Source organism: Prionailurus viverrinus, chromosome F1 (genome assembly GCF_022837055.1).
Source record: "Prionailurus viverrinus isolate Anna chromosome F1, UM_Priviv_1.0, whole genome shotgun sequence".
NCBI classification, from domain to species: Eukaryota; Metazoa; Chordata; class Mammalia; order Carnivora; family Felidae; genus Prionailurus; species Prionailurus viverrinus.
The window spans coordinates 19,129,954-19,147,169 of NC_062577.1; the positions used below are offsets into that span (position 1 = coordinate 19,129,954).

Sequence of the window (17,216 nt, forward strand, 5' to 3'; positions counted from 1 at the left end):
CACTGGGCAAGGCAGCCTTCCCTGCCTGCTTCCCAGCTTGACAAACTATAATCTCCATTCTTTCTCCAAATCCCGTTCTCAGAGGTAAATCGCCTGTTCCCATATTTTAGCAATCATCTAAAACTTTACCAAATTCATCATCATAATCCTTATCCATCTTTCTTTGTATTTCTACCCCCATAACCCCCAGCCTTTTGAGCGGTGAGATGAACTCGGAAAATGGCTTTTTCCAAGCATGGGGAAAGGATACCGCCAGCAAGTTCATTCAACATTATCCTCAGGCTGCGGTTCACGTTGTTGGAAGCTGTGCTACACCAGTCTCTTTAGCTATTTTCACACATAATAAACACATTTACGGGCATAAGAACTAGAGAAACTGCATTTTTTTAATCCTATAGGCACAATGCCTCAGGGGCAGCTTGTTCAAAGTCTTCACTCAGCACTCTTTTCAAAATAGAATTAAATAGAATTTATTTTAATTCTAAAAATCTGGATGTCATAAGACAGTCATTTTTTCTGACTCCAAGTACTCTCAATTAATGTAAAGTCAAGACAAAACACTATTCCAACAGAAAGCAGAGCACCAGAGCACTGTTGGAAAAGTTATCATTCAAAGATCTAGACAAAGATAACCACATCTGAAAGAGAGGGAGCCCCTGGCTTGTCAGAGGGCTGGAGCAACTAGGTTATGCATTTTCAACAGAAAAGCAAATAAGGACACTTACGCATGTCACCGAAGGCCCCCTTTGTCACTTTGGTGGCACGTAACACCACTACTGTGAACTTGTGGGAATACTGGTGCTCCACCTGGAAACAAATAATAGTAAATTACAAATTAGCTTCCAAGATAGGATCCAAGCAAACTATGCTCGTTGTTTCCTTGAGACTGGTTAAAAACATTCAGGGTGAAGGGAAGTAACATTCATACCAGAAACATCCTTTGATCCCAGGGCTGCTCCTTATTCGATTCTCTCTCTCCTCTCTCCCACCACAGAATTTTTGAGAAGTTTAGATCATGCTTTAAAAAATGTCACTACAACTTGACTGCTGGAACTTTTCTGCTGTCAGGTTTACCAAGCTTGAGGGAAAATGTAAATCAGGACTGCAAGCCTTCTAGGAAGACAATCAGGCTTTGTACTGAATGATGAGGAAGCCCTGGCTTAGAGAGGCAAAGTCAGAGCAAGATGTTTGCATTATTCAGATTTGTTTGCTTTTATTGTTACTGTTCAATGAAAGTTTTCTTTGGCAAGACATTTCCAGAGCAGTTTTAAAAATCTTTTGGATCCAAGGCAATGACCGGAAAACTACTTATGTTAATTTTAATGCATTTGTTATAAACCATATGTAACGATGTTAAAATTTTCTATTAGCCCAATAGCTTGTATGCACATAATAAATAACTGGTTGAAGATTATTAAATACTTCACCTAACTTGAAAGTAGTCACTAAACAACTCTATCAACCAAAACAGAGTAAGGAAGCAGGAATTCACTAAGTTCTCTGAGCAACTGGAAAGATTACAAAATCTTTATCTGAAGCTCAAGCACATTTCATCTTAGAAGAAGCACACACTTATAAGCTACTCCTATCTTTCCTGACTTTAAACAGACTTGCTTAACACTTTCAAAAGTCCATAATTGATTTTAAAAAGGTAAGATACTGGCAATACTGAAAAATGAGTAATGACAGTCTAAAATCGAGGAGGTAGAAAAAACTATAAAACAGATTCATATATAGGACCAGCAGTAGTGAGATATAGAACCAAAAGTTATATAACATTCAACAGTTTCTGAAGATATCACTCTCTCAATAGAATAATTTATGTTCAGATTTGTAATGTAGCATCAGGAAGAGGTGAAGTCCTGAATGATGAGCATACTTTATTTAAAAAGGCAGAGAAGCATGTAAAATCTTTCAAGATAATTCTTACTCAAGTTTATTATTGAAGAGAAATATCTTCTATAGCCAGAGGTGCCTGAGTAGTCAAAGTTTTATTCTGTATAAATGAAATTATCAATTATAAATTAAATGAATGCTTGTAAAAAAAAAAAGTGTGTTGCCCTATACAACTGAAAATAACACACACTGACCCTACCAAAAAAAACCCCAAAAAACTTCACTGTATTAGTTGGAGACTTCAATACCCCTCTATCAGAAATAGAACCATCAGGCAGCAAATTAGTAAGGACACGTTGGAACTCAACAGCACCATCAGTCAACTAGATATAATTGACATTACGGGCTACTTCATCCAACACCAGAATACACATTCGTAAGCTCATGTTGAACAATCATATGATACATACTCTCAGACCACAATTGAATTAAACTGGCAATCAAAACTGAATGACATCTGGAAAATCACAAAGTACTTGGAGATTAAATAACTCACTTTTAAATAACACATATGCCAAAGAAGAAGTCTCAAGAGAGATTTTTAAATATTTGGAACTAAATGAAAATGAAACTACAACTTATCAAAATTTGGGGGATGCAGCAAAAGTAGTGCTTAGAGGGAAATGAAATAATATGTATTTTGACATACATATTATTTCATATATACATATATTTCAAGTTTTATTTCATGATATGCATATATGAAAAAAGAAAGATCTAAAATCAATCACCTAAGTGTCTACTAGAAACAGAAAAGCAAAAATTAAGTCCAAAGTAAGCAGAAGAAACAGTAAAAATTAGAGCAGGAATGAATAAAATTGACAATGGAAAACCAACAAAGAAAATCATTGACACTAAAAGTTGGTTCTTTGAAAAGAGTAACAAAATTGATAAGCCAGGCTACATAAGAAAAAAAAGAGAGCACAAATTATAAATATCATAAATGAATGAGGGAAGTTCACTCCAGATTCTATGGACATTAAAAAGACAATAAAGGAATACTATGAACAACTCCAAGCCCACAATTTAATAACCTAGATGAAATGGACCAGTTCCTTGAAAGACATAATCTACCAAAACTCACACAAATGGAAACAGACAAGATGAATAGGCCTATATGTATAAATAAATTGAATCAATACCTAACCTTCCAAAACAGAAAGCACCAGGCCCAGATGGATTCACTGGTAATTCTACTAAACACTTAAGGAAGAAATTACACCAATACTCTCCAGTCTCTTCCAGAAGACAGAAGCAGAAGATATAGTGCCTAACTCATTTTATGAAGCCAGCATTACCTTGATAACAAACCGGACAGAGACATTACAAGGAAAAAATATAAACCCACTACCAACCGGTATCTATCATAAACATAGATGAAAAAGTTCTCAACAAATTATTAGCAAATAGAATCCAATAATATATACAAGGAAATATAACCACAAGCAAGTGGGATTTACCATAGGTATGCAAGGCTGGTTTAGCATTCAAAAACCAAATAATGTAGTCCATTACATAAACAGGCGAAACAAGGAAAATAACATGATCATATCAACAGCGCAAAGAAATCATTTGACAAAATTCAACACGTATTTAGGATAAAAACTCTCAGCAATCAAAGAATAGATGGGAACTTTCTCAACCTGATAAAGAACATAGGTTTTATTTATATTTATATATAACTAAAGTGAGATTCTGAGAGGTTAATTTCCCAGTATCTCATAGATAGGAAAAGTTAAACTTGAATTAGACTCCATTCTTGCTGTCCCCAATGTCTTCACTCTTTGTACATTCCTTCACTTATACAGAGAATACTACCAAATACCCACACCTTTAGTGAAAAAGGCTGTTTTCATTTATTAAAGTGGTACAGTTATCATCTAGTCTGTCTGGTATACCTGTAGTTGATCTGACGTCCCTCTAGTAACTGAGTTATTTCCTGTATCATTGAGCTGTTTTAATCTGCTTTTATTTCCATTAGCCTCAATTCTGTCTTAACTATAATGAATGAAATACTTGCAAACCATTCATAGGAAATAGGGGACAAATCAACCATTTCTTGGTTCTTATAAGTTAATTTCAGAAACACGATAAATCTTCAGATCACCTGTAAGTTATTTTCAAAACATGAGTGTCAAAATCATGCCCATCTCCTTATAAGAGCTGTAAAGATTATAATATCTGTAAAGTAAATACAAATTCTTTGAGAAAAATGTTTAGTTTTAATCAAGTCCAAATACCTTTTGATAATTCTTTGAAACATCCCGGGGCCAATATCAGTTATAATTTCAAACTAGTATGGACTAGACTAGCTTCCGACTTGGATAGGAGACTTTTGGTTATGTCTCAGGGGTGGTGCCAGAGGAAATGATATTATTGAATCCACAACCAGTGTTCCCTGGAGGAAACTGATGACTCAGCACAATGCTAGTTGGTAGTTGGCAAAAAGAGATGCCATATTTCAATTGAGATGTCAAATATAAGCTCAATACACTGACTCAGCCACCAAGATTAAGCTTTGCCTTCAGGTCTTGGATTACCTTACTTTGAGTGTCTTTTTCATCCCTAATCTTTTCCATCGTGAAAATCATGACCCTTTTTCGTCTCACAATTTCCCGGTCGTTATGAAAATAGCTACTGTATTAAATTCATTCTGGAGAATTATATTAACAACTGTAACTAAAATGGGCATTGGAAACAAGAACCAGTTTGTAAAAAGTCGATTTGATGATTGTTCTAATCTGTTGAAAGTTCTACTGTTATAAAGAACCGAAGAAATAATCATAAAACAAATCTGATGAAAGAGAAGGTACATTCTGCATGCAAATAGTTTTCTTTCTCTACTTAACTGTCATTGCTTAACTTTAAGTTAAACTAAAACCAAAGACTGTTGGTATGATAAAGACTGCGGAATCTCATTACCGAACCCAGAGATTGTCATCACCACAATCAGCAACAGGCAATTTCAAACAGATCTCAGAAATGTTTTTAAAAGAATTGCTGCATTGATGCCATCTAAGAGTTAGGATAGTGTTTTAGATAAGGTACCTATTTTTGGTTTCACTTCCTGGTGTGGAGTTTCATTCTGATGTATTTGAGAGCCACAGGCATTGTGTTACTACTACTCTCTCACATTTTTTAAGAGTGACCAGTTTAACTATTTACAACCTACAATTCTATCTAAACTCTCAGAATTCTCAGTCATGGATTGCTATGTGCACAAATTATCCTAATGCCCCAAACACCCAATTTGTCAACAGAATTTGTTAGTTCTAGTGGAGTTAGATTTTTCTTCATTAAAAGAAAATCATAATCAGAAATCTGATTTGAGTTTCTTCTCCCTCATCAACAAGAAACTTTCCACTTACACAATATGTATGTATATATCAAATACAGTAATAACATATTATACCATAATAAATATGCATATATATGTTTAAAAATTGAAGTATGATATAGGGTTCGTTTTCACTGATGTTAGAAGATTTTAAGTCCTATTTAGTTGGGATTACTGAGACTGTTCTAGCAGAAAACCAGTCTAAAAAAAAAATGTGATGGTGACAGCTTACATCTAAAAGACTCACTTAATGCCACATTCACCATAAATTTATAGTGACTATAACATCTTCAAAATACCTAAAATGAATCAGTCACCCGAATCTTTAGCACCTGAATTTTAATTGAGATATAGTTTCTGGTCCAATGTCTAATTAAGTAGCTACAGTACCACACACACACACAATTTTTTTAACATCAACTTTTTTCCTACTTCAATACCCCTGAAGAAACGCACACTGTTTTTGGAGTAATGATGGCTGAGCTAAGGCCCATGAGGTAGAGAGGTACACCTTCATTCTCCTGGAGGGGCTCTTTATTTTTTTTTATCTTTTTAAAAGTTTATTTATTTTGAGAGAGAGAGAGTGTGAGCAGAGAAGTGACAGAGAGAGGGGGAAAGAAAGGATCCCAAGCAGGCTCCACACTGTCAGTGCAGAGTCAAACGCAGGGCTCCAGCTCACAAACCGTGAGATCATGACCTGAGCTGAAACAGAGTGGGACGCTTAACTGACTGAGCCACCCAGGTACCCCTCCTTCTCCTGGAGAGGCTCTTTAGAACACATGAAGCACCATCTGCTTGAAAACTTGAAAAGGTTTCCCCATTCTTAAAGATGTTTTGGGTGGCAGAAATACTTATTTGGTTTAGAATTACTGATCTAGGTAATACATCGTGTTCATTCAAATCTAAGGTGTCTTTGCGTGGATGATCTTCAGATGTGTACACGACGTCTAGTAGATCCAAACATTTGAAAGTGTAGATATATTTACAGATGCCATTTGGGGTAATTTTATTTTTATTTTATTTTTAGGGACTTTATTTTATTATCTTTATTTTAAGGGACTTCTTAAAAACCTTCTCTTGGTCTTACTGTGTCTTTGTCATTAAGCAGTAAAAGATTCATAACTAAACAATACAAACATAAGTCAAAAGGGTATTTACAATAAATTGCCTTATATTTTCTCAGTTTTTCCTGCCTTGGTTTCCTCATCTGTAAAATGGCAATTATTTCACCAATGACATGGGATTTGTCAAGGGTCCCCTGAAACAAATCCAGGCTCCAACATTAGAATTTCACATAGAGCAATATCGAATGTCAAGTTGGAGGGATAATTTAGCCATCTGCAAAACTCTGTCAAGATCAGACTTTCTCTCTCTTCTGGGGATTATGCAGAAGCACTACCAATTTCAAGTAATGGGGAACTCCACTTGTGATAATGGCAGATTAAACAATCCGGATTACCACTTCCCACAGAAAATAACTGAAAACTGGATAAGGTTTTACAAAGCGGGTAAAGGTTTTCCTAAAAGTAACTGTGACTGATGTTGGGGTATTCAGATTAAACATTACTTCTGGGTGTGTGTGTGTGTGTGTGTGTGTGTGTTAGGGTGTTTCCAAATTACATTATCATTTGAATCAGGGGACTCAGAAAAGTAGATTGCTTTCTCCCAGGGTGGGTTGGCATCATCCAATCTGTTGGGGGCCTGAACAAAACAAAAAGAGGAATATGCCTCTTTTCTCCGAGTTTCACTGCTTGAGCTGAAACCCCTCATTTTATCTTCTCCTGGCCTTAGACTGCTATTTATACCATTAGCCCCCTAAGTTCTCCAGCCTCCAGAACTGGACCGAATTAAACCCCCATCTTTCCTGGGTCTCCAGTTTGCAGATGGCAGAATGGGTGACTTCACGGCCTCCATAACCACATGACACAATTCCTCAAAATAAATCTCCATATCTAGATCTATCTGCTATGGTCTGAATATTTGTGTCCCCCAAAATTCATTTGCTGAAATCTTAACCCCTCAAAGATTAGGAGATGGGAGCTTTGGGAGGTATAAGGAACTCTCATGAATGGATTAGCGTCTTTATGAAAGAGAATCTAAACAGATTCCTTGCCTCTTCTACCTTATGAGGACGGAGTGGCTACAAACCAGGAAGAGGGTCCTCACCAAATGCAGCCATGCTGGCTCCTCAATCTTGGACTTTGCAGCCGCCAGAACTCTGAGCAATAAATTTCTTTTGTTTACAAGCTAAATCCAGACTCTACGTCCTATCGATTCTGTTTCTCTGGAGAACACTGACTAATACAGTAACAAAGAACTAACAATATAGAAAGGCCTTAACTACCAGGAGGGAGATCAAAAGTCAAAGAGCACAGCAAACCAGAGAGGTAAGCATGGTTTTGCCACAGGGGCATTTGCTGATCCAGAGAGGAGGAGGCTGAGACTAAGCAGGGCACTGACGAAGGATGAGTACCCTAGTAAACCACCCACCCCCCTGTTTTAAGTTGAAACTGCCAGAGACTGCACCATAAGGAATGACTGGTATCAGGGAAAGATTAGAAGCTTATCGCTACCCATCCTTTTTTCACTTTTCTAGAACTTGGTAGTGCTCACATACACAAAATATGCTATTTGCCATAAAAACTATTAGTTTTGCCCAGTGCTAGGCTTTTACAATAGGAATTTTGCCACCTTTATATTTTTGATTTCTCAGTAGCAGTATCTTACCTTCTGAGGTCCCTTGGCTGGAAATGCCTGTGTTTACTGTGTCTAGAGAATACTTTGTACACATATCAACTTACTATTTATAAAAGCCCTGTGAGGCAGACACAGCAGGTACCATTCATACTGTTTTCCACACGAAGCGGCTAAAACTCAGTTGAGGTGCTCATGAGCATGTAACTAAAGACAGGAACTAGCAGTAGAATACTAGTTCTTTGACAACTTACCCAGCCCCCCCCCCCCACAATGTTACCATAATAATCGAGAATAATAGCTTTCCACTTTCTTGGTAAAATTTCCAGTCATCCCACAATAATGTTTTTCAAAGCTCCCTGCATTTAGCAGGCAGTCAGTCATGCTAGCATACCCATGTGGTTGACTGTCTCTCATGGGAGGACAACCTTAGGTTCTGTGGAAGTGGGACAATGGCCCCCCATTGCTAATAGGTGGTGGGAAGAACTGTGGATTCTTTTTCATTCCAGGAAATGACTCATTTTCAGAGTAAAAAGCTGGAAATTTTTATAAATCTTTTATACTTGATCTATTCTTGTAAAATTGGTCTCCTTGGTCCAAAAGAATTTTAATAAATCCTGGAGACACAAACATCCTTCAGGTTGGAAAGAATCTCACAACTGTAAACATATGGAAACTGAATTCTGCCATAGGTTTATCACTCCATTTTCTACCAAGTTGTTAAAAGCCAGCACTATGGGAAGCAAGAGAACTTGCTGGCTGTCAATTGCTGCATCAGCCTACGGGATTCTCCAACATGTCACTGCATCACAGGGGTGGTGAAAATAAGGCCAATCTTCTGTGCCTTGAGGCAGCCAAAACTGTATTAGCCTGTCTGACACCACTCATTACAAGTTAGCTGACTTAATTTTCCCCATCTTTCCTTTTCACTAAAATTGTTCTGTGTTGAGTATACCCACTTACATATTTTGAAAAGTATCTCGAAAACTAGAGCAGGGAATTTTGTCACTGAAACAATTTACACAGACACACACACATACACACGCAGTCTTTTTCATACATACACAGAAAGAACAAGAAGAAAGAACAAAATTATAAAGCGCTTGGGATCCTCTTCCTGTAAAGGGGATATAAGTTGGAATAGTAATTAACTGTCCCACTCTGAAGCTGGGAAAGGTCATGAAAACTGTGATACAGGTATGTGGTTTGCATGCTTCATCATAGGAAATGCCACATAGGTAATGACTATGGCCTAAGTATTTAGCTACTGTTAAAATGAGAGAAAGGATGACAGCAATGAGTTTTAAAATATCTAGATGCAGTTTTATTTTTAAATATACTCTGCCATGTTAAAAGAAGAAACTAGGGGTGCCTGCATGGCTCAGTTTGGTTAATAATCTGACTTCAGCTCAGGTCATGATTTCACAGATCTTGAGTTCGAGCCCCGCATCAAGTTCTGAGCTGACAGGGCAGAGCCTGCTTTGGATTCTCTGTCTCCCACTCTCTCTGCCCCTGCCCACCCCCACTCTCTCTCTCTCCCTCCCTCTCTCTCAAAAAATAAATAAACATTTAAAAAAAGAAGAAGAAGAAACTAAATGGCCAGTTCACAGGTCATCTGACAAGAGACAGGTGAGGACTGTATGACGCTCAGTAATAAAGCCTGGTCAGATTAGGTAGAAGAGTGAAGGTCATTTGAAATAACAATGTTCTCTGAAATGTAGTACACTCCAACCATACTGAACTTCTTTCATTTCCTTAAATGAACTTTCTCATCGCCACACTACCTCATATTTGTTTTTTCCAATCCAGAAAAGTAATTTTCTCCCTCTTCACTTAACTTCTACTAAACTTTCAGGCCTGTGTCACTCCCTCTAGGAATTTCAGAAGGATTCCAATTATTAGTTATTCCCAGAGTTATTAGTTTTATTAGTTTTTTATTTATTTTTTTAGTTATGGTCATTGTCTCTTATCAGAGCCCTTTCTATTTTTTTTTAATTTTTTTTTAACATTTATTTATTTTTGAGACAGAGAGAGATAGAGCATGAACAGGGGAGGGGCAGAGAGGGAGGGAGACACAGAACCTGAAACAGGTTCCAGGCTCTGAGCTGTCAGCACAGAGCCCGACGCGGGGCTCAAACTCACGGACCGCGAGATCATGACCTGAGCCGAAGTCAGCCGCTTAACCGACTGAGCCACCCAGGCGACCCTCAGAGCCCTTTCTAAATATTATGGTTAGCGTGTAAATAAATGTTTGGCATAAGCTCAGTTCAGGGACTCTGTTTGATTCACTTTTGCATCCCCAGTGCCTACTGACAACTGACAGGGAGTGGTACACAATGGGCATTCAATAAATAATGATAAGTGCTCAGAAAAAAAAAAAACTGCGATAGATTTAGAGGTAGAATGAATTGAAAATCCAAATGTTAGGATTCATAATTATTGTTGGTTTTTGTCTCAAGCTCAGGGTTATAGACTTTAACCTTATCTTCCTTCTTCGTTTTCAGTCTCTAGTGCCAAATTTCATGTTTAAGTTGAAGAGTGAACACTTTGGTTAAATTCTCTGAAAGTGATAGAAATTACCCACCACTCTTGAAATGGTAAGGTGAGAAACATTAATCTGTGCATAAGATATAAAAACTCAATTAGTATGAAAAATAACAAAAGGAACCTACCTTCATTGTTGAAATGCATCTATAGAAAATCAGAATTGGGAAAGTAGGAGACTGTTTCAGAAAACAAAGATCATCTCATTTTATGATTTTATTTTATTTTCATGAGTCTTTGAATCAATCATCTCATTTTAAACACTGATTGTATGCCTTTTACAAACACCACACTTTAAATATAAGGAAAAATATAAATTGCAAATAAAAAAGATGCACACACTAATCAAAGAAACCAGAGGGTTCAAATTAATAAAAGACAAAGTAAAATTTAGAACAAGTTATTATTAGAGATAAAAAAGGACCTAATGATAAAACATCAATTAGACAGAAATATATACATTCAGAAGTTATATGAATAACATATCTTCATAATTCATAAAGCAAAAGTTTTAAAATGGAATATACTGTTGTATATGGAACATTGATAGAGAAATTCAGTAAGTTCACTGGATCTACAAAAAATTGATTCCATTTTGATATAAATGCAACAACTACTTGGAAGATACTCTACCCACAGGGGATACATTCCAAGCAACCCCACATCCCCATCCCACCCCCCACCTCCCACTCCAGCCATGGATGCCTGAAACCATGGATAGTACAAACTCTCTATATACTGTTTTTTTTTTTCTTAAACATATGTCTGTATGATAAAGTTTGTTTATAGATTAGATGCAGTAAGAGATTAACAATAACCAATAATAAAATGGAACAAAATAACAATAAACTGTAATAAAAGTTACGTGAATGTGCTCTCTCTCTCAAAGCGTCTTGTATTGGACTCACCCTCCCGTGATCTTGTGAGATGATAAAATGCCTACGTGATGAGATAAGGTGAGGTGAATGACACAGGCTTTGTGACACAGTGTTAGGCTATTACTGACCTTTTGACAATATATCCGGAGGATCATCTATTTCTGTATAAAAGCTGACCACAGGTCACTGAAACCGCAGGCAAGTGGGGATACTATAAAAGGTTTTTTACTGAAAAATACAATACACTCCAGAGAGACTTAAAGATAATCTAAATAACATTCATCTGGATTAGATTCATGGGTTATTAATGGGTTGGAAGACTCAACAATGTTATCATGTCAACCCTCCCTTCATTGGTCTATAGAATCATTACAGTGCCATTAAAAATTCCAGCAGTTGTGTGTGTGTGTGTGTGTGTGTGTGTGTGTGTGTGTGTGTAAACTGACAAACTGATCGCAAAATTTATGCGGAAATGCAGAAGACTGATAATAGCCACGGCAATCTTAAAGAAGAAAAGTTGGAGGATATACACTATCATACAGAAGATACATTTCAAAGCTACAGAAATTCAGATGGACATATAACTGGTATTATATAACGAAGACTAATAGACCAATAGAACAGAATAGAAATCAAGCCACACACATATGGCTGCTTGATTTACAGTAGAGGCACTGCTACCATTCAGTGAGGGGATGATGGTTATCAGGAGACTAGATAGTCTGTAGTATATTCAGATATGAAAATTGAAATGTGAAAGTGTGGAAATTGAAATGTGAAGTGTGAAAGTGTGGAATTCTGCTGCTCACAACAACATGAATGAATCTCACAGATATAACGTTGAATGCAGGTATCTATATGAAGGTCAAAAACAGGCAAAACTTATCTGTGGTAATAGAAGTCAAACACTGGTTACCTTTGTGGGGTTTATTGACTGGAAAGGACATGAACAACTCTTCTGGGTTACCTCTAATGCTGTGTATTTTTATCTGGATGATGGTGGAATATATAGGTTATATATTCATGAGTGAATATATAGGTTAATATCCATCAAGCTGAACAGTTAAGATTTATGCACTTTATTTATGTCACCCCTCAATTGAAAAAAAAAAGACTCCAACAGGAAGAACAGCTTGCAAATAAAACTAAGAAGGAACCTATTGCAAGAAAATAGGAAACAGAACCAGGGAAATCGGAAACAGAACCACAGAAAATTGAGAAGAGTTTTAGAAAAAGTATGACCAGTACGGGTGGGGGAGTACTGAAGAGTCCATTGAATTCAGAGCCAAAAGAGGCCCTCGATGGATTTTTTTTTCCTTTTTGTGAAGTGGGAAAGCTGAGTCCAGTTTTTAATGATTCAGGTGGTGAATGGAGGAGAAGAAAGCACTAGAAAACAACTGTAATATGTTAATCACGGCTACCCAGGCAGGGAAAGAGAGAGAGGATGGTAGCTAGAGAAGGATGTAGAGTAAGAGAACAGTGCTTCATTTTAAGTAATAATAAAGCTGTGGATTATTCCTTAAAATCCATAAAAACTATTTTTAGTCCATATAAACCTAACCTAACTGGATCTCAAGTGTTGAATTCAGCAAAACAATTGCTCCTTTGTTTCTCTGATCAGAAGAGAAGGTGAGTACTTCCAACTGAGTTTGGAAAATACATACTAAAATTTGAAATGACCCAACTCTTTCCTGATAATTAACCACTCATACAAGAGTTGGTTTAACTATACCTACCTAAGGGAAAGTATAGAATGCATTACCCTGGCAGAGCATACCAGAATGTAGCCTTCAATTCAATAATTCTTTTTTCTTCTCTCCACCAATTCATGTGAAGGGTTGAACTTACACAGACTGATAGTTGCTAAGTGGTAACTACATTTTTTTATTGTTCCATGAAAGTTCTGTACTATTACACACGTTTTGGTATTTTTTCCCCCTCCAAGTACCTCTTACAGTGAAAAAAAAGTGAGTTACTTTTATTATGTGTTATAGGAGTTTGTAGTTTATATGAGTTTCATGAAAAGTCCAGGAGTTGCCATAGAGCTTTACTTTATTAGCCAACAGAAGCAATACTCGTGCACAGAAATATATCTGCCTCCCTCCCAGAAAGGATTTATAAACAGTAAATGACTTACTATAATGTGCTGATAAGGATCTATAAATGACATTTTGGTTTCAATTACAGAAAATCTCTTCACACTTCAAAGGTCTTCTCTGGTACTCTAGCTTCTTTAAAACCTACAAAAATAAATAATCATTATTGTCAAGCTTCCTCTTGGATGCGATTCTAAGATTTATATGATGATGAATATGAACCTTAGGAAGTAAAAGTCCACCCAAGGGGACCAGATAGAGTTCCCATTTGTTTATATGACTGAGCGTACACACACAACTTAGGGAAAGGATAAACATATTTTGATAGTACTGTTTAATTTCCATATTTATTTGTTCAAATGTATCCTGTCAGTAATTATTAGGAAAGTCCAGAATTTTTTTTTGCATTTGCCAAGTATTTTATGAGAAATTCATTGAACTTACGAAAAATTAAAATAATTTTTGTAGTGTTTATAACTAAAAAGCCACATCCCATTGTTTGTTTTCTCAATTGGGCCAGTGTTACACAAAATCATGCTAAAAAAGGAACATTTTTTACCTTAGCTATTTGTTAAGAGCTTTAAAAACATTCATGTTGGGGTGCCTGGGTGGCTCAGCTGGTTAAGCCTCCAAGTCTTGATTTCAGCTCAGGTCACGATTTCCTGGTTTGTGAGTTCAAGTCCCACGTCAGGCTCTGTGCTGACAGTGCAGACCCTGCTTGGGATTCTATCTCCCTCTCTTTCTGCCCCTCCCTCATGCACATGTGCATTCTCTCTCTCTCTCAAAAATAAATAAACATTAAAAAATTATAAATATATATTAAATATATAACACATATGTTATTAATATATATTATATATGTATATGTATATATTAATGTATAATATGTAACATATGTTATTCATATATAATATTAATATATGTTTATACATATATAACATATATATTAAATATATAACATATATATATTTCACCTTGAATTTCAACTTCAGTGCTGACATTTTTAAAAAAAGTATTCATTCTAAAATACAGTTTAATTTGGAAGCAGGTGAATAAAAAATATTTCAGTGAAAAAATGCTTTCTATGCTTTCTTCTCCTACAATTACTCCATATTATTTAAAATCAAATAAACTATTCAATGAACATTTGTTCTTCCATCATAGATTTTTTTTCCCTTGAGACTATAAAACAATATATATTTATATCTTAGCATTCTATATGTCACATCTAATTTGGAACAGCTTTTCAAATACCTTTGTTATTTATGATTAATATGTACATTCTAAAATGTTTTAATTTCAGAATAAAATTTAAAAATTTTAAAGTGTTTCTTTTCTTTTTAAACATCACATTTTAAAAATTATAAAAAATAGCTCATGCTCAATTTTATGAACATGAACTATGGAAGCAAATAAAGAATAAAGTGTAATCACGATTTTATTTTGATGTGTATCCTTCCAGACTATCTGATGCATAATCATATATTTAGAGTACAAAGGGAAAGAAAGGATTTTAATTTTTTATACAGATGGGATCTCTCATCAAGTGCCCTTGAGTTCTTAAACTTACTTCCTTCATCATTTCTTAAGCAAAAAGAATAGCACTTATTTATTCATTCATTTATTTATTTTTAAAGGCTTTATTTTTTCAGGGTAGTTTTAAATTCATAACATAATTGAAATGAAGGTACAGAAATTTCCCCATAAACTCCCTGTCCCCACACATACACAGTCTCTCCCAATACCAATATCTTCCACCACAGTGGGACGATGGTTACAACTGATAATCCTACACTGGCACATCATCATCACCCAGAGACCACATCATGACCTGAGCCAAAGTTGGAAGCTTAACCGATTGAGCCACCCAAGTGTCCCTGATCTTATAATACATTTTCCTGATAAAAATGTAGCCAGCATTTTAAACCAAGATGAAGGCAAACCATCATTCTGATTTTATAAACTACTATAAACTTAATCTTGTATTAGCTTATTTTAAACCAAATACAATTTTTTATAATATTACCCAATCACTAATTGCCTTAGCTGTCTGTTATTTTGGTTGGATCTACTTGCCTTGTCAGTAACTTTCAGATCTTTACTACAGTATCATCCTCCCTGTAAAGCTTTCCCTGACTATATTATTTACTTATTTTTGAGACAGAGAGGGTGCGAGCGAGGGGCGGAGAGAGACAGAGACAGACAGAGAGACAGAGAGACAGAGAGACAGAGAAGCAGGGCTCACCCAAAGCAGGGCTCACGAACTGTGAGATCATGACCTGAGCCTGAGTCAGATACTTAGCTGACTGAGCCACCCAGGCACCCCCTGACCGTATTATTTTAAATGGTGGAAACCTTTCTTTTTTTGCCATCTAACATGGATTATCTAGTTTTTTGTCTATTTCCCCTCTCACTTAATTAGGATACAAACTCCATGGAGGCAGATCTTTTATGTATTTTATTTTGTAATACTCCCAGCCCCTACGTAGGTACATATGGCCAATTAATATATATTTGTTGAGTGAACAAATGGATGGATATATTTATATAAGAGAAACAACTTTCAAGACCAGTCATACAAAAACACTGTAGCCAAGTAAAAGTTCATTTTTTTTAATCCACAAATTGCATATTCCTCATCTCTGTCTATATCTTCTGCATCATTTCACTCTCTTAATCCATACTAGGATAAGTTTCTCTTTTCCTGCTTATTATTTCCCCTAATTATCCTCACATTACAAACACCATACAAACATAATTATTTATTTACCACCATACTGTACTGTGCCTCTGATTAGGCTCTAAGTATTCTTACAACTACATTTCATGTTAAAGGAACAACAGCATAAGAAGATACAGGCAACACTCTACTAGGATGACCTGGTATTTATATTTGAATTTGTTATATAGGAAATATGTATATGTATCAGATGGTACGATCCTAACTAGCCCTTCCCACTGTCAGGATTTTCTGAGCTATTTCTAGGACACGTTATTTATTTTTTTTTTAATTTATTTTTTTTTTAATTTTTTTTTCAACGTTTTTATTTTATTTTTGGGACAGAGAGAGACAGAACATGAACGGGGGAGGGGCAGAGAGAGAGGGAGACACAGAATCGGAAACAGGCTCCAGGCTCTGAGCCATCAGCCCAGAGCCTGACGCGGGGCTCCAACTCACGGACCGCGAGATCGTAGGACACGTTATTTAAAATGATCATCAATGACTTAATGGCTACTGCTTTCATGCCAATCAAATTCAAGATAGCCTACATCAGGTCCCAAGTCAGAATACAGCTCACACTCTAGAGCTGCTGGTGGAACATATTCTTATGGATGATAGAGCATGGAAATTGCCTGCACTTTTCTTAGTCTAACAATCTATGTTTCCCTTATATCATTACCCCTTAGAAGTGAAGCAATTTCTTAATGGCAATTCTTTTCTCAAGCACATTGATCAGCCACCTGAAGCTCCAAGAGCATGAAGTTTTTATGCTGCTGCAGTAGTCATAATCCCTGAGAGATATACCTTCCCCCTCCAGAAGCTGCAAAGTCCATGCAGTTGTACGGTAACGCCAGGGGACTACTATCAGGGATTCAATGCCCAAGGGAAAATCCTATTATTCTCTTCATTGAAGCAGCATAATTTGGTAAAAACACCACTGGATGTGGGATTAGAAAGACCCTGATTCAAACTCCAGTTTCACATTTTAAGACCTGGTGTATTCTGCCACAAATGGGAATAGTACTACCTTCAATGGCATAGTGAGGATG

The 17,216-nt window shown here is 36.2% G+C and overlaps 1 protein-coding gene across 4 annotated transcripts in view; it reads right to left on the reverse strand.

Moving 5' to 3' along the window:
- The window catches only part of PLA2G4A (phospholipase A2 group IVA), a 164,654-nt gene that overhangs the window by 119,630 nt on the left and 27,808 nt on the right, over nucleotides 1-17,216 (reverse strand). For all 4 annotated transcript variants that reach the window (XM_047841341.1, XM_047841343.1, XM_047841342.1 and 1 more), the window contains exons 2-3: nucleotides 13,487-13,589; nucleotides 726-807 (exon numbers count right to left, since the gene is read on the reverse strand). In XM_047841341.1, the coding sequence (XP_047697297.1) occupies nucleotides 726-807; nucleotides 13,487-13,519 (115 nt within the window). In that variant the 5' untranslated portion in view covers nucleotides 13,520-13,589. The remainder of the gene's footprint in view (nucleotides 1-725; nucleotides 808-13,486; nucleotides 13,590-17,216) is intronic.